The 24,041-nt window shown below is 31.8% G+C and overlaps 1 protein-coding gene, 1 long non-coding RNA gene and 1 pseudogene across 3 annotated transcripts; 2 read left to right on the top strand and 1 right to left on the bottom strand.

Annotated features, from left to right (window-relative positions):
• The first annotated feature begins 4,313 nt into the window (after window positions 1-4,313).
• LOC114193116 lies at window positions 4,314-6,371 on the top strand (annotated as a pseudogene). The gene has a single exon (XR_003606225.1). The product of XR_003606225.1 is annotated as a peptide-N4-(N-acetyl-beta-glucosaminyl)asparagine amidase A-like (transcript).
• LOC114193115 (probable methyltransferase PMT23) lies at window positions 6,346-16,118 on the bottom strand. Its single transcript, XM_028082816.1, has 9 exons — window positions 15,846-16,118; window positions 9,631-10,148; window positions 9,216-9,365; window positions 8,501-8,771; window positions 8,278-8,388; window positions 7,886-8,057; window positions 7,245-7,499; window positions 6,867-7,061; window positions 6,346-6,753 (listed from the first exon to the last, which is right to left on the bottom strand). The coding sequence occupies exons 2-9, from the start codon at window positions 10,093-10,095 to the stop codon at window positions 6,555-6,557; spliced, it is 1,818 nt and encodes a 605-aa protein (XP_027938617.1). The 5' UTR covers window positions 10,096-10,148; window positions 15,846-16,118; the 3' UTR covers window positions 6,346-6,554.
• A 6,093-nt stretch (window positions 16,119-22,211) lies between these two features.
• Window positions 22,212-22,749, top strand: LOC114195576. Its single transcript, XR_003606512.1, has 2 exons — window positions 22,212-22,563; window positions 22,676-22,749. It is a non-coding gene; the product is annotated as an uncharacterized LOC114195576 (long non-coding RNA).
• Window positions 22,750-24,041: the final 1,292 nt, after the last annotated feature.

Here is a 24,041-nt window from a genome sequence, read left to right as displayed (position 1 = left end):
TTTATTTCTTCAGAAACCTTTGTTCTCTTATTTATTTTTTTATTTTTACATTTTTATGAAATGTTAAATATAAATTAAGAAACACTTATACAATTTAAAATATATTTGTTTCATTTAATGAAAAAATAACATTTTCCTACACTAGAATAATAACCCATTATTTTACTTTTTAATTTTAAGACAAATAAGAGTCCAAAAACCGATTTAAAGTCGGTGGACCCATAAATTAGACCTAAATCTACCCTACATTTAGTATATTTTGTATTTATAATAATAACTATTTTAGTAATGTTATGAAATAAAGTGAATAATAGAGAGAATAATAGATAATAGAGAAGAGAAGAAATAATAGAGAATATAGAATAGGGAGCACCTCATTTGTGTATTATTATTGATAGGAAGAGCCCTATTTATAGATACAATATGTAATCCATAAAGGAAACAAATCAACTTAGTTAATACAAATATTTACCATAAAGACTAATGAATCATATGAGTAAATGTATCAAATCAATGGACAATCATTAATTCATAACACTCCCCCTTGAGTGTCCATTGATAAAAAATGTGCCTAGTTCAAACCTTATTAGAAAAAACCCTTTGGGATAAAAAACCTAGTGAAGGAAAAAGAGTACAACATTCTGTATTCTTTAATACAATATTGTTCATCACATATTCTATTTCTCCCCCTCATGTAAACTTACATCATTAAGGTGACAGAGTCCGAATTTGTGAGTCATTTGCTCAAAATTTTTTCTTGGCAAAAGCTTTACAAATAGACTTGTCATATTTTCAGATGAACGAATTTTTGGATATCTATATCATCCTTTCAATTGAACAATACACTATTGTCTTCATATATGGTTGTTGATTCCATCTTTCTCGGGGATAGTCACAAGTTTCTTGCACATGTTGAATTATAAACCTTAACCAAACATATTCACAACTTTCCTTATAATTTTGTATGATTAGACGATGTTGCTACTATGGTTTGTTTCATATACCTTCATGAAACCATTGTGCTACCACATGTGAACAAACATCTTGTTTGTGATCAACCATTGTGACATTGTGAGAATATGTAAAATAACATGCATATACATAACTCATTAGGTCTGATTCTGAATCATATTTAATGAAATAATCTCATTCGTAGTACCCTTAAGGTAACGAAACATATGTTTTACTCCAAATCATTTTCTTCTTGTAGTTGAAGAATTATATCTTGCTTAACAAATTTACAGCAAATGCAATATCAGGTCGAGTATAATTAGCAAGATACATTAGTGGTTTTATGACACTAAGATATGGTGCTTCTGGACCAAGAAGATCTTCATCATTTTATTGAGGTCTAAGAAGAACATTTATCAACATCTAACGACCTCACAACTATTGGAGTGCATAATGGATGTGTCTTGTCCATTTAGAACATTTTAAACACCTTAATCATATAAGCCTCTTGATGTATAAAAACACTTTTATTTAAATACTCAATTTCTGATTTCAAATAAGACTTTGCTCTTCAAAGATCATTCATCTCAAATTATTTCTTTGAGTAATCAGTTGCCTTTGTGAGCTCCTTAGGAGTTCCAACGATGTTTATGTCATCTACATAAACAATAATTATGACAAATTCATTTTTGGATCTTTTCATATAAATACAAGAACAAATATGATCATTTCTAGATCCTTCTTTTAATAAGTACTCAATAAGACGGTTATGCCACACACGTCTTGATTGCTTTAATCAATAAAAGAGCATGTTCAATTTTATTGAATATCCCTCTTGAGAATTTGTCTTGTTGGGTAAATAAAATCTTTCAGGGATTTTCATATAAATATGATTCTCAAAAGAACCGTACAAATAGGTTATAACATCATCCATTAGATGTAAATGCAAATATTGTTATGCAACTAGGATAATCGAATATTGCAATGTTGTTGCATCCAATACTAGTGAATACGTTTTTTCACAAATCAATACAAGATTTTGTGAACAACCTTGAACAACCAATTGTGCTTTGTATCTAACAATTTCATCATTCTTAATTTGATTTTTGCGCAAAAATCCATATGTACCCAACAAGTTTCACAACTTCAGGTGTGCGAACTATACGTCCAAAAACCTTTCGTTCAGTAAGCAAATACAATTATGCTTCTTTGCATATTTTCATTTTGGCCAATCTTTTCTTCGCCGACAATCTTCAATGATCATTACTTATTGATCCTCATTGTCATTCATAACATTCATCGCTATGTTATAAGTAAAAGTTTCGTCAATGTTAACTTTATTTTGGTTCCATATTCTATGATTCATGACATAATTTATTGAGATCTCATCATTTCAACCATTTCAGGTACTTGAGGTTCTTCTGGAACCGAACCATTAATTATGTCAAATGAATCTTTTGGGATTTCAACCTTTTCGATTAGGTCATTTTGCATATTAACTCATTTTCTCATTCAAGAGTTTTTATCTTTGGAACCAATAGGTCTACCACGCTTCAAACGTGTCCACATAAGTTTTTCAACCTTTTTTTTTCGTATCATAATAACTGATCATGTCAAACAAGGCAATCATTTTGATTTGTAAACTTCTAGTTTACCATGACATGCATTTCAATTGTACTAATAAACTTGTAGTACAAACTATAAGAGAATGTTGATAATTTCTCCAATACACTTTCTTTTTCAACTCAATCATAGAGATATAAAGATATTTCATATCTTTTTCATTGTTTGTCTCAATTTAATATCCATTTAGACAAATATCATTGAAACTTAATAAGTTTCTATTCAACTTCTTAGTAGAAGTATAATAGCTCTTCTACAGTCTTCAAATATATTTGTAGTACTATAAATAATACTAACATAGATGTCTCACATTATCAAACAAGAGAAAAATTTATTACTCTTGAGAATTGTATAAGTTGTTGCACTATCAATAAGATGCATATCTTTTGGTACTAGTGCAAACATTCGTTTTTCATATAAACGTAAATATCAATATGAGAATTTTTTTTTAACACTCTCATAATCAATGAGGTGATCAATGCTTCCATTTGCTTTAGCAAAGAAAATAACAATATCAAGATGAGTAGCATTCATATGGCCATAATCAGAATCACCATCTTCATAAGCAAAGTGTGTTTCTATGTTCTTATCATTATTTGTAAGATGCTTTGGTATACAATAAGTACAACTCAAATGACCTTTACCATCATAATGATAATAAATACTTTCATCTTTTTGTCAATATTTTCACATTTTCCTTTTCCTTTTTTTTCACATTATTGTGCCACTTCTGGTGACAAAATGTGTCTTTGAAATTTTCTTTATAACCATGTCCATAATCAAGATCACGATCACGAAAATATAAATAAAATGTTGCTGCATTCACTTCTGGGAATAGAGCAGAACCAATTTGGACATCTTTCATGATTTTCTATCAAAAGCTCATTGCTTTTTTTCATCCATACAAAGACATGAAATAAATTCATAATATTGATTGTTGCATTCACTTCTGGGAATGGAGCAAATTAGGCGGATCTCATGATTTTTCATCAAAAGCTTTATTGTTTTATCCAGCCAGCCATACATAGGCATGAAATAAATTCATAATATTTGTGAATCCTTTTTCACAATATTTTTGTCGCATGAGCAAATTAGTTGCTTAGATGCTTTATTTCTTGATTTAATGGTATCCCAATATCCATTGCATCTAAATATATTTCAACATTTAAAATCCAATATAAGGAATTCTTCCTTGTAATATCAAAGGTCACAATTCCAAATTTTGCAACATTTCGTGTGTTTAGAACTAGCACATAAAATAATTATATTAATAATAATAATAATAATTACCGTCAAAATAAAAATAAAAATAATAAGACGAAGATGAAAATTGATAAAGTTAAATAATTCTTATCACAAGAGGAAAAATATAAGGTAAAATTATAATTTGAGAAATGATTAGAAAGAGCCTGGATTAAGACACGCATAACAGTGTCGATATAGAGAAAAAGCTTCCACTAGTCCTCAATTGGTTGAAACATCGTGCTGATAACGTTATGAAATAAAGTGAATAATAAAGAGAATAATAGATAATAGAGAAGAAATAATAGAGAATAGAGAATAGGGAGCAACTCACTTGTATATTATTATTGATAGGAAAGTCATATTTATAGATACAATATGTACTCAATAAAGGAAATAAATCAACTTAGTTAATACAAATATTTACCATAAAGACTAATGAATCATATGAATAAATATATCAAATCAATGGATAATATAACAAATAATTAATAATTTTTAATTTTATAAATTGGTATTCAAATTGGTTAATAGAGTGACTAACTATTTTTTGACACTAAAATTGAGGATTTTCTTGTGGTGTTTATACTCACTTAATGCGGAAATTCCCACGAAAACGAATCCGTGCACAGATATATATTTATTTGTGCCACCGTGTCCTCCACCACTGCTTCGCTCACACCATCGACTCTCCTCCGTACACCACCTCCTACAGCCCTCCCCCGTGCTGCCCCGCCCCGTGGTCTCGCGTCGTGCTCCATTTCCACGCCCGCTGCAAGGGCGAGCAGTACGACCGCATCGCCGCCATCTGGATCGCCGGCGCCGAAATCCTCCGCACCAGCACCGCCGAGCCCACCGCCGACGGCATCTTCTTGAACGTCCGCAAGGACGTCACGAGATACTCCTCCCTCTTCGCCAAATCCAACCTCGACCTTACCATGATGCTAGAAAACATCGTGAACACAGTTCACAGGCGTCTACCACGTTACCGTCACTCTCCTCTACTACAACGAGTACGCCGTTAAGGCCCCCGTCAGGGTTCCGTTTGTCCCCTGCCCCGAGGAGCTTACTTTCAATCCAATTTCTCTGCCTAAATCTCGATCTCTTATCCAGGATCCTGGCTCCAGAGGCGTGAATGAGTCGCCGGCGGATTTGATTATTCCGATATCCGATGATGGACGGCGAGGGTTTTGGTTCAAGTTGGAGGAGGAGAAAAGTTCCTTCTCCCGGAAAGTTCGAATTCCGAGAAACACCTATCGCGCGGTGCTTGAATTATACGTTTCTTTTCACGGAAACGACGAGTTTTGGTACTCGAACCCGCCGACTTCGTACATCACGGCGAACGGTTTGGCGACGGAGCGTGGGAACGGCGCGTACAGGGAAGTTTACGCGACGATCGACGGGCAGGTTGTCGGGTCGGAGGTTCCGTTTCCGGTGATATTCACCGGCGGGATCAACCCTTTGTTCTGGGAGCCCATGGTGGCGATCGGGGCTTTTAACCTTCCCTCATACGACATCGATTTGACGCCGTTTTTGGGGAAAGTTTTGGATGGGAAGGAGCACGTGTTCGGAATAGGGGTGGTGAAGGGAATATCTTACTGGCTGGTGAACGCAAACTTGCATCTTTGGTTGGACCACGAATCAAAGGTGGTTCATGCTAATCCCGTGGTTCATCACAGTCCTGAAACTTCGATCGAACGGCAAGAGGGGTTTCGAGGGCTTGATGGGTCGTTTGACGTGGACGCGGAGCAGGAAACGCACATCACAGGGTGGGTCATGACCAGTGCAGGCAACATCACCACCACGGTTTCTCAGGGATTCTCGTTCAAGAACTTCATAAAGTTCCAACACAATGGGAGTATCAAGACCGTTAAGCAGAAGTTCAAGGCAAAGAAAAAAGTTAAGGTGATCGATGGAAAAGGTGAATCTATCACCAGGTTGAAGGTTAGACGAAGGTACCCTTTAAGGGTTGTCACCACCACTAAGGAGTTTCTCGATGGCACATACCGGCTTGTCACCGAGCTTTCTCATATTCTCAATGAGAAGCATGTAAGTGGGTGCTTCTCGAAATCCATTACCAATGCCCAGAATTCCAAGGGCTGGATCGATGTGAAGGGTCACTCTGTTGTGTCGGGTCAGGCAAGCACCACGCAGAATTATAGTTATGTTGATGGGTTCATGTGCTACTCCCGGAATGTTGCTGCGTCTAATGGAAGGATTGTCTTGGACAATTCAACGTTTGTTTGTGAATTGTGAAGATTCTTTATAGTTTCTTTTCTCGTACATGTATTATGTAGTTTCCTGCATAGGGTTTTAGTTTTATTTTTTCTAGGAAGAGGAATGTGTAGTGTCTTTTGAATCTGCATGTATGTATGTATTGCTTGCATTCAGCCACCGTGCCTGGATCTAGACACAGAAGGATCATAGCATTAGTATATGATTCCTGACAGAGTACAGCTTGCACATAACTGTGCATGCCAAAGTTATGGTAAACTCGTATCACAGCATGAGTATCCGGAAAAGAAAATATATCAGAAAAACAAAAATTCTCCGTATTACTATTACTATAAATAAATGTATGGCTAACAAATTTCACACTCGGACAAGATTACTTGTCGGATACAATATTCCTTTCTTCAAATTCAATCATTTTGCACCAACCTTTTATCCAGAATATACTGATATATATAATCCATGGGTGATTGAAGATTTCTTCATGCTCATAACCCAATGTACATTCAGTCTGAAGAGCTCGTAGGTCGCCATAAACCCTTCCTAGCTACAAGAAACTGATCCTGATGCAACGTTACAGACCAGTGAAGTGAACTAAAAATTGGAGTGAGCTTGTTAAGTATCTCCATTGAATCATGAACCACGAGATATCCATTTGGTCTCAATATGCGATCAATCTCCACAGCCACATCTAAAATGTCACATCTGACAAAAATTGTTCATTATCAGAATCATATACACTTACCTGTGTTGTGCATAAGTGACAGAGTCCTAGAATAACATGATGTTATAGATATTAGTTTCTTCAAGAACCATACCTTGGCTCAAGATATTTGAACAGAAAGCTAGAGTGAAGAAGATCGTATGTGCGAGGATAGGTACTAAAGGACTCGCACCAATCATGATACATTCCTATAAACCCTCTGTCCATTATAATACTAAGAGTATCAGGCACATCAATAGGTACTACATTCATCACCCACACTGGAAGATCAACGAGAGCAGCAGCAAATCTGCAAAATATAACAGACGTGCTATCAGTCTCAAAGAAACTTGGAGGAAACTGTCAATAACATGCCATTGTTACATCATGAGTAGGTCTGATAGAAAATCAAGGATATCGGTTATTACTACCAATGCCCTCAAGAATGTATGGGCAAAAGAGCTAGAATTTGAGAAAAAAAATGTTACTTTACCCTGCATAACCAGCATTCATGTCCATTACATTTCGAACACTTGACCAATTTATAGGAAGAGCTTTCACATAAACATCTGAAACTAATTCAGACCAGCGTTTGCTGTCCTTGAAGAACTTGTCTTTGGAAACTGAATCAGTAGGTAAGCTAGGTGGCTTACTGGTAAGCCTCTGGGGCCAAGACTTGGGCCAGCTCTGCAGTTTACCCTTATCATCGACCGGAAGAGGAGTAAGACAATTATTGAGCCTCGCATACCTAAACATAATCACAAGCATGAAGAGGAAATTAGCAAAGATAGAAACTAAACAGAAACTAGTTCCAAACAAATTAAGAAAATCAGTTTACTACATTAAATTTTGATTAGTATCTTAATATAAAGTTACACATTAATTAAAGTTAAGGGATTTTAGGAAAAATATCCTTAAATAAAACAAAAGTTGGCAAATTTGCTTATATTCAAGAAAAAAGGGTGATCTTTACTCAAACGAGAACAGGGTACTAACATCTAGCATTGCTCGCAATAGTCTCTCTGACCTTTTTCTTAGAGGTAATATTCATTTATTTTGTGTTGGAATAATGAAGTATAAATTGATAGAAACATAAGCATAATAGAAATAAGATCCCAAGAAAGGAGAAACTACCATGAGCTGTTCTTCCCATCTCCATTTTCACATAGAGGTGGATTGTTCTCTTTACGTTTCTCATAGCAAGAAGATGAGGTGGGCTTCTGGTATATAACAAGTCCAATTCCAGAAGAATCATGAGCCTTAGCCACAACCTTCCAGCACATGGCTTTTGTTATATCCACCATGGCTGCAGTTTGACAAAAAAATAAAATTCTTAAACATAAAAGCTGAGAAGACAGAACAAATTCATTTGGGACATCAAGGTCAGCTCATACAAAAATTCAACTTCTCTGTGTATTAAATAAGATACATTCTCAACACAGATGAAAAAATTATAACTAAAGAGGAAGGAAAGACAATGACACAGAGAAAGAGGATGAAGGTGAGAGAAAAAGAGAAAGACAAACCATTCCATACTTTCTGATCTCTTTCATCATCTCGGTAGACTGGTGTTGCAGACCATGCAAAGAAACCACCAGGTCTAAGAATCCTATTGAGCTCATACAAGGGCTTCCCACCTAAATTTGTGACAGTATTTGTGAATAAACATCATTATCATATATTGGTATAAACGGAACATAGAAGGAAGTCCTGATATGGAAAGTGGAAGCAAGAAAAAAAGATAAGTACCATCTGCATCCCAGTGAACCCTACACCGTGCACAATGGATCAAATCAAAGCCATTATCAGGAAAAGTCAACTTTTGTGTTCCAATGACTGAAAGAGTTGCAGGGATTCCTCGTTCCAAGGCAAACTGTATCTGAGCTTCATGTTCATCCTTTGGGGCAAATGACATAGTAATAACATTTTTGTCCAGCAAATAGCCACCAAAGCTAGCAACACCACAGCCAACATCTAGAACAACCCTGGTATGCTTTCCCCATTTAATTGCTGGTAATGTCTAGTATATAACCAAAAAATTAGCAAACTAGTGCTACCACCATAAATGTACTTCTTGAAGTCATTCATAAATCAAAACGAAACATTGCTATGCCCTCATTACAAGAAAATGTCATCGATTTTATTGGATAAAACAATATATGAATGCCAACTCTTTATATGAAATCTTAGACATTTCCATCAATCCTACTAGAAAGAAGCAACAAAGCATTGCATCTAAAATTCCTAATCAAATAAGCTCTGAGCTTTTTGATGTGTTCATTTGATATCAATATGTAGACCAAGCAAGATCCAAAAGTAGTAAGTTTCTTCTCAGTCACTCTCCGAGTCCTCCCAATTTTTAGGTTCTTCTTTTCAATAATTGATTAAAGTTCATCAGTGTATATAAAAGTCACATATATATCATAATCATGGTTAATCATGTGAATCCACATGGCAAAAATACCTTCTGTATGAACTCAATGTAATGATCTACTCCATCTTTGAATTGAGTACCACCACCTGGAAAAACCAGATATTCTCCAGACTTTACTACCCAGTGCTGATCTTTCTTGTACTCCACCAGCTTTGGATGAGGAACGTTATCATACCAAATCTGAAAATAAAGAAAATATAAAATTCCTTCTCCATTGACTTCAAGACTAGTTAAAAGACTCAAATGGTACTTAACAAATAACAACTCAACACTATTTTCATTACTTCATTAGAATAAATTGGTATGTGACAAATCATAAAGCAAAACCCGTTCAGAATACAAGTAAAGCTAAGAGTACAACAATTTCTTCAACAACCTGCATAACAATATGTAAATGACTAAAGAGTATCACAATAACAATTCATTCAACTTCTATGAATCTCACCTTATCCCTGCTCTTAGGCCACGGAACCGGGGCTTTATACCCTTTGGGGAGAGGCAACAAGCAGTGAAGACTGGTCTCAGGGCAATGTCTTTCCCTGTGCTCCATGTGCCTCCTCGACTTAAGAGCCTTAATGGCCACAAAATTATCCAAACATGGTATAAAATCAACATTCTGCGGGTCCTCACACAGCTTCCAATCAATGGTCACAGCATCCTCCTCTGGGGGCAAACCTTGGTCTTCATCAGCTGTGACATTGGTCACCTTTAGAGGAAGCTCTTGCTCTTTCGGTTTTGAAGCATGATGAGGAGGTGCTTGGTGTTGGATAACAGAATAGAAAGCAACAGGATTTGAGGTGGTGTTGGAGAAGCTGAAGAGGAAGAACGCGACACAAATGAACAAGATTAAGAGAGTGAAAATGAAAGGGTATTTCCTCTCCTTGAAGAAGTCTTCAACTACAATTGCCATTTGGGTTTCTCACTCTGCAGGGAGACACAGAATAGACATGAAGATGATGCTAGTGTTATTTTATATAATTTTATTATATAAAATTATTACTCTCTATTCTCTATTATTACTGTGGATTGACATTAATTAATAAATTATATTATTTATAAATATTAATTATATTGTACAATTGTTATTAATTTATGGATAATATATATTAAGTTTCTGATGAACGATCCGTAATAGATTGGATTGTTGAATGAATGGTTTATGATAAACTTAAGTATTCAGGAACTTGTTGAGAGGTCTCTGATCTCTGTTGGTAAGGATATAAAATTGATATCTCATTAGTCAGTTTTAAAAGAGACGACATCAAAATACATTTGAAAGATGTGCTCTAGAAAAACCTACCAGAAAGAGAGCAGTATAGTCTCACAAGTAAACAATTTCTAATCTTTCATTGATTCTATTTGAAAGATCAGGTACCACCACTCTTTCATATATATTATTCCTAATTATAGGTACGCTCTCACATTCTACTATTGTTATTAGAAACCGTTCTTAATATTTGGAAATAACTTATTGTATGAATGGTTTGATATTTCTTATTATCTATTTAAGATTTATAATCTAACAATTGGTATCATAGCAATGTTAGATTTAGATTTATGATTAAGATTTTGTTCTTTTTCTGCATAAACCTTAATTTGTTTTTCCCAATTTTATGACGAACCCTAATAGAAAATTTAGCAGTTTCTCGAACTGTTCTCTCACAATCAGGTTTAGGGATTTCTCTTCGAATGTTTTTTTTTTCGTGGAAATCCCTGATTAAAAGGTTTCAAACCCTAATTTTGGAAAACCTTTTGCACACGACCTTGTTCATCTTCCTCGCGGGTCTTTTATATCTTCGATCTCTTTCTCGCGATGTGTTCTCCTGGTTTTATCTCCAATCCAGAGCGTTTTGTGGCCAATCTAGTTTCGGACCTTCTCCTTGCATTCTCGCATTCCAGCAGCGGCGCGGTTTTGAACCCCCTTCGTCAATGTTCGCAGTGCCAATCAAGGTTGGTTCGCGGCGACTTTCCACACTCGTTTTGTGAATCTCGCTTCTTGCGTGTGGTGGTGTGCACGGTTCGTCCAGTGTTCGTTCCGGCGGCGAAATCGTGACATCACCAGTGGTGGTTTAATCTCCTGTAGTGGTGGCGCAAGGAGGATCTGCGACTCGCGACATTGATGCGCTAACTTCATCGTCCAAGGTTCACGGTGGTGCGGTGATTAACGATAGTGACATTTTAGTTCGTCGCCTGTGATGCTTCGCAATTTGCAGTGGCTGCTGAGAGGCGCTCTTGCAGATTTGGTTCGTCACCGACGACGGCAAGATGTTTTCCCTGATCTGTTATTGCGGTCTCAAAGATGAGGCACATTCTGCAGTAGGGGCGATTTTCGTTTGGTTTGCTGCGGTGGTCTCCATCTTTGTCACAATGGGGACCGGCGGTGGATCTGTTGGCGTCCCTATGTTATTTCAGGGTGATGGTTCGTGATATGGTTTGAGAAGTTTTTTTTTCGTTTCGCGATTTGTGTTTTCCATAAGATTGGTTGTGGTGTTTCTGCAATGTGGTTGCTTGATGGTCTTTTCTATTCCAATGGTGGCCTGAATTGTTACCATAATGCATTGCTCTATGTTGTTAAATAGCCATTATAATGTTACTGTGATGTTGAGCTCTTGGGAACCATGATTGTAACAATCTGTTATTGTGGCTGCTTTGGGTGTTGTAATTACATCATACGTCTTGTTGCATCCTCTTGGTATCTTCAGCAAACCTTTGGTCTGTGAAACTTTTGTGTAATATTTAGTGGTTACTGGTGAAATCGAGGAGCACGAGGCTTGCCTCAATGATAAGTTTCTTGTTATACGACTTATGGTCATTGGTTAGTCATGGAAGTAACCTTTCTCTGTCCACCAGAGTGTGTTTGTTTGACTTTATGAAATCCTACAATGGTGAGGTGCATTTCTTGACTTTTTAAATTAATAATCACAAACCTGAAGGTTTCACTTGATTGTGATTTAGCATCAGAGAGAAATCAATTAACATGATACCCTTATGTACTATTATTAGAATCTCTCTTGTTAAGCCATGTGTGAGTAGACTCATTTTGAACTATTTTCATTTCACCATATAAAAGGTTAGATTGAAATCGTGATCATAATGGAGAGGATTGGTTAAAACCATTTAAATGGTTTTATTTTCAATTGATGACAGATTCAATTTCAAATCAATATTAGCCATGACATATATGTGGGCTTTTCTTAAGTTTTCTGTTTACATTACTTTCACATTGTGTAAAAAGGTTGAAAAGGTCTGTGGGCATTCATATTCAATGACCTTGTTTTCAAGAATTATTTAATTAAATACTCAGTAAAAATTGGACAAGTCGTAATGATAGTGATATTTCGTTTATCTAAGAGTTATGATCAACACGAACCTATCTTGGGAAAAATTTTTTTTTTTGTTGTTATGTGATTTGAAAGTTTAATACCTTGTCAAGTGATTGGAAAATTCATAAAGCTTTTTTTTTTCTATGGAAAGTTTTTTCAACTTTTACGAGAAAGTTTTGTTCCAAGTTTCATTTGGTTTTGGACTATAAAATGTTTTCCTTTTACTTTCACTTGAATGTCATTTTGTATAGTGAAATCCGTGATGGATTTAGAGGAAGAAAATTATGTATTTATGATATATATAAGTTGCATGTGAAAATAATATAATTTTATATGATTGTGATCTCACCTATCGTGGGCACAATTATATAAAATTTTGTGTGAATGAAATAATTTAATCTTAATTATTTCATGAATACAACTTAATTTTATATATCATTCTCTCGACTTTTGGGTATGAAATGTTTTGTACAAGTTCTCTACTATTTTGGTGACGTGTTAGTATACTCTGCTCTCCAGTTAACATGACTATACTTGAATTAATTTTGACCCTTATTTGGAAATGTTATTATTTAAGGGATTGTTCATGCATAATATAATTTTATTATATTTTGTTAAGCATGGGTGATATAATTTTATATGATTGTGAACTCACCTATCGTGAGTACAATTATATGAAATTTTGTGCTAATTAGATATTTTAATTATCCCATTAATTAATTTTATATTACATTAATGTCAATCATGCTCGTATGTTATTTTGATTCAGGTGATATGATGTACTTTGAATTTTATCTTATGTCAATTATTTGTCTTGTACCTTATCGGTATTAGATTTCTTTATGACATGAGTTGCACATTGTCTTTTATTTCTTAATTATATTTCTTATTTATTATGATTCGGGACCCTCAGGCGGGATCATAGTGGATGAGAAATTTGGTATTATAGGCATGTTTGACTGTGTATTTAGAAACATTACATTTTATTGCACAATAATTGTGCATATTAGATGTTTATTTGTTGTTACTGGCTTCTTTCCTATGTAATTGAATTCGGTAAAAACTTTGAATAAGACAAATATTGAGGACTGGAAAGAATCTTTGGACTTATATTTGGCAAATACCGACATGGACTCTTCTTTGAGAGAAGAAGAGCCTCCAGCTCATACTCCTCAATCCACTACTGTCTAGAAAGCTTCTTGTAAGAAATTGGAACACTTAAACAAAGGGTCTTTGACGGTGTTGAAACACACCATGAGCAAGTCTATATGGTTCAACCTAATAGCTCTTGCTAAATAAGGCAAAGAGCATTTAGTTTGCAAGTTGAAGAAGTCTATTTATGACTTAAACAAGCTTCTAGACAATGACATTTGATATTTGGCCGGATGGTCACTTCTTTTGGCTTCAAGAAAAATACCACAAATCAATGCCTTTACTTGAAGGCTAGTGGGAGTCAATTCGTCATTGTTGTCTTATATGTTAATGATATTGTTCTTTCTAGTAAAAGGGTTGAACTTAACTGAGACAAAAAAATTTATGTTAAATAGCCACTTTGTTATGATGGACCTTGGCAATGCCTTTGTTGTTTTAGGCATTCAGTTTTTTGTGACAGGTCATGTGGCATTCTTGGATGGTCTCAAGGAGGATATATTGATCCTCAAGGTTTAACATGCATTCTTACTCCTCATGTGTAGCACCTATTCAATAAAGTGACAAGCTCTCTAAATGTCAATGTCCTCAAAATTGATACAATGATAGAGTTGAATTTGAAAAGTTCCATAATTACTTCCGTTGTTGATAGTTTAATGTATGCTCAAGTTTTGTATTCGTCCCTTTAAATCTTTTGCTTTAGTATTGTAGGGAGATACTTGAGTGACTCAAGTTTGGGTCATTGTAAAGCCGTTAAAAAAAGGTTTTTAGATATTTGCAGGGAACCAAGGATCACATGTTGACCTATAAGAAGTTTGATCAACTTCAGGTCATTGGTTATTCTGATTCTGATTTTACTGGTTGCCCTGACGACCGAAAGACTATTTCTGGCTTTGGTTTTATGATGAAAGGAGAAGCTATTTCTTGGAAGAGGGTTAAACGAACTTATATAGCTACTCCTGAAGGCAGTATGTTGCTTGTTATGAAGCACTTGTCAAACTATGTGGCCTAAAATTTGTTTTTTTGACTTTCAAATTGTTGAAAGTATTTCTAGGCTACTTGTAATATATTGTGGAAATACTACTGCCTAGGATTTCTCTCAAAACAACATACGTTCTAATGCTCAAAGCATCTTCATATAAAATTTATGTTTGTTAGAGAGAAAATTTTAGATTTTCGAACTCGGATTGAACATATTGCTACATAAGATATGTTAGCATATCCACTAACTAAAGGCTTAGCTAATGGAGTTTTTTCAAAATCATGTAACTCATATGGTTGTGGTTAAGTCTTTTGATGTACTGGGTTAGTGGGAGTCTGAAATGTACCCTTTATATTATCATGGTTTTCATGAGATGTAAATTTATAAATGACGTCAGGTTTATTATATCTCTTTTGGCATATAAAATGTATGAACCATTTTGGGATCACATATTTATTATGTTTGTTTTTATTTTATTTATTATCCATTATTTTTTAAATCTAAGCATATGATATGTATCCCTATCGGATATTATCTTTGTGATTCATGCTTATATTTCTTAATTGGTATTTGTGCTTATGTTGTAATTGATATAATTAATTTATTTATTAATGTTATCCAAGTGGGAGATTGTTGTATTTTATATAATTTTATTATATAAAATTATTACTCTATATTATTATTGTGGATTGACATTAATTAATAAATTATATTATTTATAAATATCAATTATATTGCACAATTGTTATTAATTTATGGATAATATATATTAGGTTTCTGATGAATGATCTGTGATGGGTTGCATTGTTGAATGAATGATCTATGATAGACTTAAGTATTCAGGAACTTGTTGAGAGGTCCCTGATCTCTGCTGGTAAGGATATAAAATTGATATTCCATTAGTCAATTTTAAACGAGACGACATCAAAATACATTTGAAAGATGCGCTCTAAAAAAACCTACCAAAAAGAGAGCAGTATAGTCTCACAAGTAAACAATTTCTAATCTTTCATTGATTCTATTTAGAAGATCAGGTACCACCACTCTTTCATCTATATTATTTCTAATTATAGGTACGCTTTCACATTCTACTATTGTTATTAGCTATTGTTATTAGGAACCGTTCTTAATATTTGGGAATAACTTATTGTACGAATGATTTTATGTTTCTTATTATGTATTTAAGATTTATAATCTAACTACTAGAGCTTACGAAGAAGAAGGGAACATGTCGCTGTCTGAACAAAATCAAAGGATACAAAAGTGAGGATCTTGTGGTTGTCCTTCGGATCCTAAAGACTGTGTACTTTGGTGGTCAGATTCAGAATTCAGAACTCAAAGCGCACGACTTCAACTCAACCCAGGTTCTTGCGCTCTGTAACCGACGCGTTGACAGTGACAATGGTAGCGTTGTGCTTTCTTTTACCAAGGTACACCTACCCCAGTTCATTAACCATAAATAGTAAATGCTCATTTTTTTTCATCGTTGAAAATGCAGCAGGACTTTAATATATACTCATGATATATACACTAATGTGATAACTATATTTTGTAATATTATGTTTTTTTGTTAAACTATTAGGTTTAAAAGGCTATCTTCGTTTTTCTTTATCTAGGGTTAAATTTCATAAGTGCGATTGTAAAATTATAATTATAAATTGGGTGCTTTAGTTTTTAACGTTAAACAATTTAAGTTTTATTAATATTATTTAATTTTCCTATTCCTCTCACACACACCATACCCTTTTTATTCAAACACCCGACCTCACGCACTTGATATATTAAGGGAAAAACCTATTAATTCCTCGGTTTGTTTATGTTTAAGATTTTTTTAATAATTAACTTTTTATTTGCCACATGATCGTGATAATGTGTTTCAAGGTGAATTCTTGTTTACAAAATTGTCATGTCCGATTATACTTTTTTAAAGAATGTGTCGAATTAAGGTTATTAAAAATAATATTATGTTATTGTAATACACAAATAAACATAAATTATGAGTAATATATCGTATTGATTTTTACAAAAGTCTTTATCTTATTATTTTCGTTATATACACATAAAATGGTAAGTGGTACTTGCAAGTAAAATTCCATTCATTTCATTTTAATTTGTATGCTACATGTATGATAATGTGGCACAATACGATCCATTAACATATAAGAAAGTTCCTTCATATTTTTAAACAATTTTACATAATAAGAGACTTTTTAAATAATATTAACCTCAACCAATTTAACCTAGTTAACCAAAAATTAGAGTATTGAAGACACTCAACATATCACACAACACTCAAGTTAAAACATATCAAATTAAATCAAACATATCAAACCGTCATAAAATCCAACAATCTATGACCACTCCACTTCTAAATTCAAATGCTCCAACCTATAATATTATCATAGCTAAAGTAGTTTTATTTACTTTCATGACTATAAAATAGCTCTAATAGCTTTTCACTATAAGAGAATGTAATATATGTACACTAATAATTCAAATTAATAATCTTAGCACATCTTAACAATTTTAAGCAAGTATAAATTCACCTTGAGCATGTGTTCAAGAGAATTTATGAAGACGGATAGTAATAACTTCGTGTTTTCTCTTGGGTTGATTTGCACGGATACTCGAGCGCAGAAAAGCGGGATACATCCACTATCTGATCACGACATGCATGCAAAGATTTGAGGGTGTTGCTTAGCATTTGGCGAGTTCAACCCTGATTATTCAGAGTGTGTGTGGCAGCGGTGTGTGATTGAGTGTATTGTTGAGTGTGTGTTGCAGGGGTGTGTGTTCATCTATTGCAAGGATATTTTGTGTGTGTGTGTGTGTGTGAAAGAAGGTGTTGTGTGTGTGTGCTAGTGCTTGTGTGCGTGAATGAATAATGTATGGTGTGTGTGCACCGATTAGGTAATTGATGTTATGTGTGTGAGTGTGTGTGCTCCGGTAACCACTGTTGTGTGTGTAATAATAATAAATATATACAATATAATAATTAATAATAATATATAATAAAAATATATATAATATAATAATTAATAATTAATAATAATATGTATTATTAATAATATGTATATAATATTTAATAATATATATATATATATAATAATTAAAATATTATTAAAATTTAATATTTTTAACTTATTTAAAAATTATTTGGTTTTATTTTTATCATAAGGGTAATTTTAAAATTCTATCTGTTAAAACTTATTTTAATTTATCACATCAATCAAATCACTCATTAACTTTTACAAAATTCATCTCCTGATCCATCCACTTTACCCTTTAAATCTACTCAAAAAATACACATATTCATTCCCTCAAATCAACACAAATTCATCTTCACACTTGATAAGTGTCAAGAATAAGTAATTTTTCCATTTGAAATTGAAACTTATCATGTATCAAATGGTGCTATTTGAGTATAAAACAAATCTCCTTAGCTTAAGATACAAAATGATGTATATAGAATTGGAGCTTTATGAATTATAATGATATTTAGTTGTTTTGCAGTAAAAATAAAAGAAAATATCAAGTATGCAGTTGAACCACAGTACTGTAGTTGAGCCATGGAAGTAGAAAAGACAGGACACCATATTTGGACTTTCTGACTTGACACAAGAAATGGACCTAAGCCTCGTGAGGAAACCCTTCCAAATCCATGAAGCTAAGGAGCCAAAAGAACCCTTCCAAGAAGAAAAGGTCACATGCTAAGCACCGGGACAAGGGGCTGAGATGAGAAGGAAACCCACTTGTGAAATAATCCATGTGGTTGAGCATCGCCTAAAAATTCCTATAAATAAATAGCTTGGGTCCTCATTTCAGGCATTGAGTGGAGACTCCACAATGTAGCAGTAGTGTAGAATAGGGTCTGTGAGGCACGAGGGAGGTGCTCTTAGTATAGATCTTATGTGTAGATGTTACTGGAATTGCATTGTAATATTCTATGAGTAGCTGAACTCCCTCGTGTCCAGGTTTGATGTAATCAATTTTGATTCTATTCACTTATACTTTTTGGGTATTTATATTTGCTTTCATTCAATTGTTTATGGTTTGATTTATGCTTAATAATGACTTGATCAATCATCTATTTAACTTGCTTGGATTGAGTTGGGAAACCAATCTCAATATGTGGTCCAATCAAATCATCATACATGTACTGGATGCTCCATGGCATACCAGAGTGGATGCTGGAGGAGAAAGTCTTGCACATTAAATCAAGGACTCATTCTACCAGGAGTTGAGGAATCACACTGGATTTGGAGTCCTTGTCCTTAGGTTCTAGTGTATCAGGGATGAACCTAGATCTACATAGAAAGAGTACTCCCATGACATTGAATGATTTCCAAAGTAAACAAGATAGTAGTGGTGTAGTAGAAGAAGATGAGATAAATCATTACATAGCCCCTACTCCACTCAATCTATCTAATAACTAATATATATTTTTACTTGCACCCTCTATCATAAATCAAAAACTCAAAAATCAAACTACCAATGTACTTGCTAAATTCTCGTGGATACGACACTTATTGATACTATTACGTACCAGTACACTTGTTGAAAAATGATTGTTGAGAAGCAGTCATCAATACTCTTCTCCAAATCCATCATACCAAAGGAACACGACCTGAATGCAATTAAGTCGCATGCAAACAACGTAAAGCACATGCATGTAAAACTTCTAAAAATTGATTTAAGAAAATGAATAAAAATAAACTTACTTTGGTGAAATTTAAGATGTGACATAATTGATCTACTCTATTTACATATCATTTAGGTAGACTATGATTGTTAAAAAATGAAGCATCATAAAAAAAGAAAAAAAAAACTAAAAAAATAATGATATTTTTAAAGCAAAATTTGTCTAATAATTTTTTTATTTATAAAATTTTTATTTTAATAATAAGAATTTCAAAATTTATTGAAAAGAAATTAGTATTATATTATGTTATATAATGTTATATTTTTTTATGTTAATATTATGTTATATTATACATATATATTATATTTTGTTATGTTATGTTATATTATGTTATCACTATAAGAAAATACATAATTAACAATCAGTTTTATTAACTAAAAGTTATTAGTTACTGTAGTGACCATTTAAATACCAATTCACACAATAAGAAATTATTGCTTATCAAGATATTCACCGTTATAAATAAATAAATTATAATTGATCGCCAAATTAGTCACTAATTAATTAGATATTAATTTATGAACTTTGGTAGCAAAAACTTTGATAACTAATGTTTAGTAACAAATTTCTTTTAATATTTAAAACATTGGTACTTAAATTTTAGAAATCAATTAACACCAATTATAATTTTTTATTCATAATATTAACTAATTTAGTAATCAATAATGTTTTATTCTGTAAATTAATATTTAAATTAGTCATTAATAAGACATTTAATGTATGTCAGGTGTATCATAAATTTTGAAGCTGTTAGTTTTACTTTATATAAAGTTGGGAGTTACTAATTATTTAATTTGATTGATATGATACCATAGATCAGAGAATATTTAAATTCTTTCGATTGTATGTTTCGTTTATAAATTGTTTTTCTTCTTGGAAATTATAGCAAGATTTAACATACAAATAAAATTCTAGGATAGGTTTTAAAGATGGAAAGAAAAGTGATGATAAATAGTAAGATGCATAGTATTGGAGTTGTGATTATGATGATGATTATGTTGGGTTGCACAGGAGCTAAGGACTTTACTCCTAACAAAAAATGTGGTGCAAGATGTTACTTTCGATGTTTAATATCAGATGATCCATCATGTTATGAAAATTGCGAATATAAATGTCACCATCATCCTCCTCTCAATGTTTACGATGAATGCATTAATAGTTGCAGTGTCACCAAATCTAATATAGGTATTCATTGTCTTACAACATTATTGTCTATTTTAATCTTTTATATGTATTATTTATGATTCAATTTTGTTATATTTTTGCATCTTTTTAGTAACTTACTTTTGTGTATTAGGTTATCGTGTTGTTCTGACCGCTGCTATGAACTCTTGCTTACAAAATTGTCATGTCAAGATATAACTTTTTAAACAAGTATGAAATTAAGATTGTTATAAATAATATTACATGACTGTAATACATAAATAAATATGAGTTTGAGTTGTGCCCATTTTTCCTTCTTTATTTCTCAATAAACCTTTGTTCTCTTATTTTCTTTACATTTTTATGAAATGTTAAATATAAATTAAGAAACACTTATACAATTTAATGTATATTTGTTTCATTGAATGAAATATTAACATTTTCCTACTAATAACCCATTATTTTGCTTTTCTATTTTTAAGACAAATAAGACATCCAAAATGTATTTATAATAGTCATGTGGACCCATAAATTAGGCCTAAATTAACCCATATTTTGTATTTATAATAGTCACTATTTTAGTAACCAATAATTTTTAATGTTGTAAATTGGTATTTAATTGATCACTATAATGATTAACTATTTTTTGACACTAAAATTGGTTTTTAATTGATGATTTTCTTGTAATACACATATTCAGTCCATGCGGATATTTTTCATCAAAACGAATACGTGTTTTATTAATATCAATAGAGACAGATTTATTTGTCATCCTTACGTAAAACTGAATTAAACTATTTGTATGAAAAATATATTAAATGGTAATAAATGATTATTTATTAATTCATAATGATGCATTAAATGTTAGTATAATATAAATATAAGAGGATGAAAACTAAATAAATCTTGGCAATGACGTTTTATGACGTGACATAATTGATCTACTCTATTTAGGTATCATTTAGGTAGACTATAAGCATCATAAAAAAGTCAATCAAAAGAAAAAAATTAAAAAAATAATGATATTCTTAAAGCAAAATTTGTCTAATCAATTTTTTTATTTATAAACTTTTTATTTTAGTAATAAGAAATTCAAAATTTATTGAAAAGAAATCACTTTTACTTCATACTTTTATATATATATATATATATATATATATATATATAATTATCTTATATTATGTTATATCATGTTCTATTATGTTATGTTAATATTATACTATGTCATGTGATATTATGTCATGTTATATTTTGTTATGTTATATTAAGTTATCACTATAAGAAAATACATCATTAACAATCAATTTTAGTAACCCAAAGTTATTAATTACTAAAATATTCACTATTATAAATAAATAAATTATAATTGGTTGCTAAATTAGTCATTAATTAATTAAAGATTAATTAAGAAACAAATTCCTTTGGTAGCAAAAACTTTGATGACTAATATTCAGTGACCAATTTCTTTTGGTAGTCAAAACATCGTAGTTAAATTTTAGAAACCAATTAATACCAATTATATATTTTTTTATTCATGTGATAATTTAGTAACCAATAATTTTTTATTTTGCAGATTTGTATCTAAATTGGTCACTATAGAGATTAAGAACTTTTGGTTACTAAAATTGATTATTAATGAGACCTTACGTTATATCATAAATTTTGGAGTTATTAGTTTTACTTTATATAAATTTGGGAGTTACTAATTTAATTTGATTGATATGATACCATTGATCAGAGAATATTTAAATTCTTTCGATTGTATGTTTCATTTATAAATTGTTTTCCTTCTTGGAAATAACATACACACAATTCTTGGATAGGTTTTAGAGATGGAAAGAAAAGTGAAGACAAATAGTAAGATGCATAATATTGGAGTTGTGATTATGATGATGATGATTGTGTTGGGTTGCACAAATGCAAAAAAATGTGGTGCAAAATGTTACTTTCAATGTTTAATATGGTTAGATCCACAATGTTATGCTGATTGCATGAATAAATGTCACCATGATCATGATCCTCCTCTCAATGTTTACGGTGAATGCATTAATAGTTGTAGTGTGACCAAATCTAATATAGGTATTCACTTTCTTACAACATTGTTCTCTATTTGAATCTTTTATATGTATTATTTATGATTCAATTTTGTTATATTTTTACATCTTTTTAATAACTTACTTTTGTGTATTAGGTGATCGTGTTGTTCCGACAGCTACTATGAACTCTTGCCTACAAAATTGTCATGTCAAGTTTTTAAACAATGTATAAAAATAAGGTTATTATAAATAATATTACTTGACTGTAATACACAAATAAATGAGTTATGCATATTTCTCCTTCTTTATTTCTTCAGAAACCTTTGTTCTCTTATTTATCTTTTTATTTTTACATTTTTATGAAATGTTAAATATAAATTAAGAAACACTTATACAATTTAAAATATATTTGTTTCATTTAATGAGAAAATAACATTTTCCTACACTAGAATAATAACCCATTATTTTACTTTTCAATTTTAAGACAAATAAGACATCCAAAAACCGATTTAAAGTCAGTAAACCCATAAATTGGACTTAAATCTATTCTACATTTAGATTTTGTATTTATAATAGTGACTATTTTAATAATTAATAATTTTTAATTTTGTAAATTGGTATTTAAATTGGTCAGTATAGTAGCTAACTATTTTTTGACACTAAAATTGAAGATTTTCTTGTAGTGTATATACTCAGTTAATGCAGAAATTTCTATGAAAACAAATACGTGCACATATATGGATTTATTTGTCATCTATTCATTGATAAAACTTAATTAAACTATTTGTATGAAAAGTATATTAAATGGTAATAAATGATTATTTATTAATTCATAATGATGCATTAAATGCTAGTATAATATAAATATAAAGAGGAGGAAAACTAAATAAATCTTAGCAATGAAGTTTTATATACAAAATAAATTTTAGCAATTCTCTTGTTATGATAAAATTGTCTCAAACTAAGATAATCTCTAAATTGTAACTCTATATCATATTAAGAAATGAGGAAATGTAAGTTTAAATTAATTTTAAAAAAATAACTTATAAATTATAAGATTTATAGTTATGTAAAATTTTAAATAAATTATGAAAAAACTTTCTATGTTAATAAACGATGTGCTTCGTAAATTATTTTAGTATAATAGGACTCTTCGTATTTTTAATATATTGGTTCAATTTTAAATCATATTTCTTTTTTACTATCATGTCTAAAAAATTATATGATGCATTACAATTAATTAATTTTAAAATATCTATTAACGAAAGTAAAAATATAAGATTAGTAAAAACTTTGTAGTCTTAAAAAATTATTTAACAGTAATGGGAGCAAGTAACATTTTAAGTCAAAAAATATTAAAAGTATCAACGGAATTTACTTATTGTTCCAAAAAAGAAAAACTGAGTGTTCTTTTCCGAATAAAAGATTTTAAGAATCCTCTGGCTTAACGTCAAATAAAGATTACTGAACCAAAAATAGTTTTTTTAATCCTGATAGTTAACCTTTTATTTATAGACAAAG

This window comes from Vigna unguiculata, chromosome 8, assembly GCF_004118075.2.
Source record: "Vigna unguiculata cultivar IT97K-499-35 chromosome 8, ASM411807v1, whole genome shotgun sequence".
In the NCBI taxonomy this organism is placed as follows: Eukaryota; Viridiplantae; Streptophyta; class Magnoliopsida; order Fabales; family Fabaceae; genus Vigna; species Vigna unguiculata.
The sequence above is the reverse complement of the archived record's forward strand: the minus strand, read 5'-3'. Positions and strand labels throughout refer to the sequence as shown.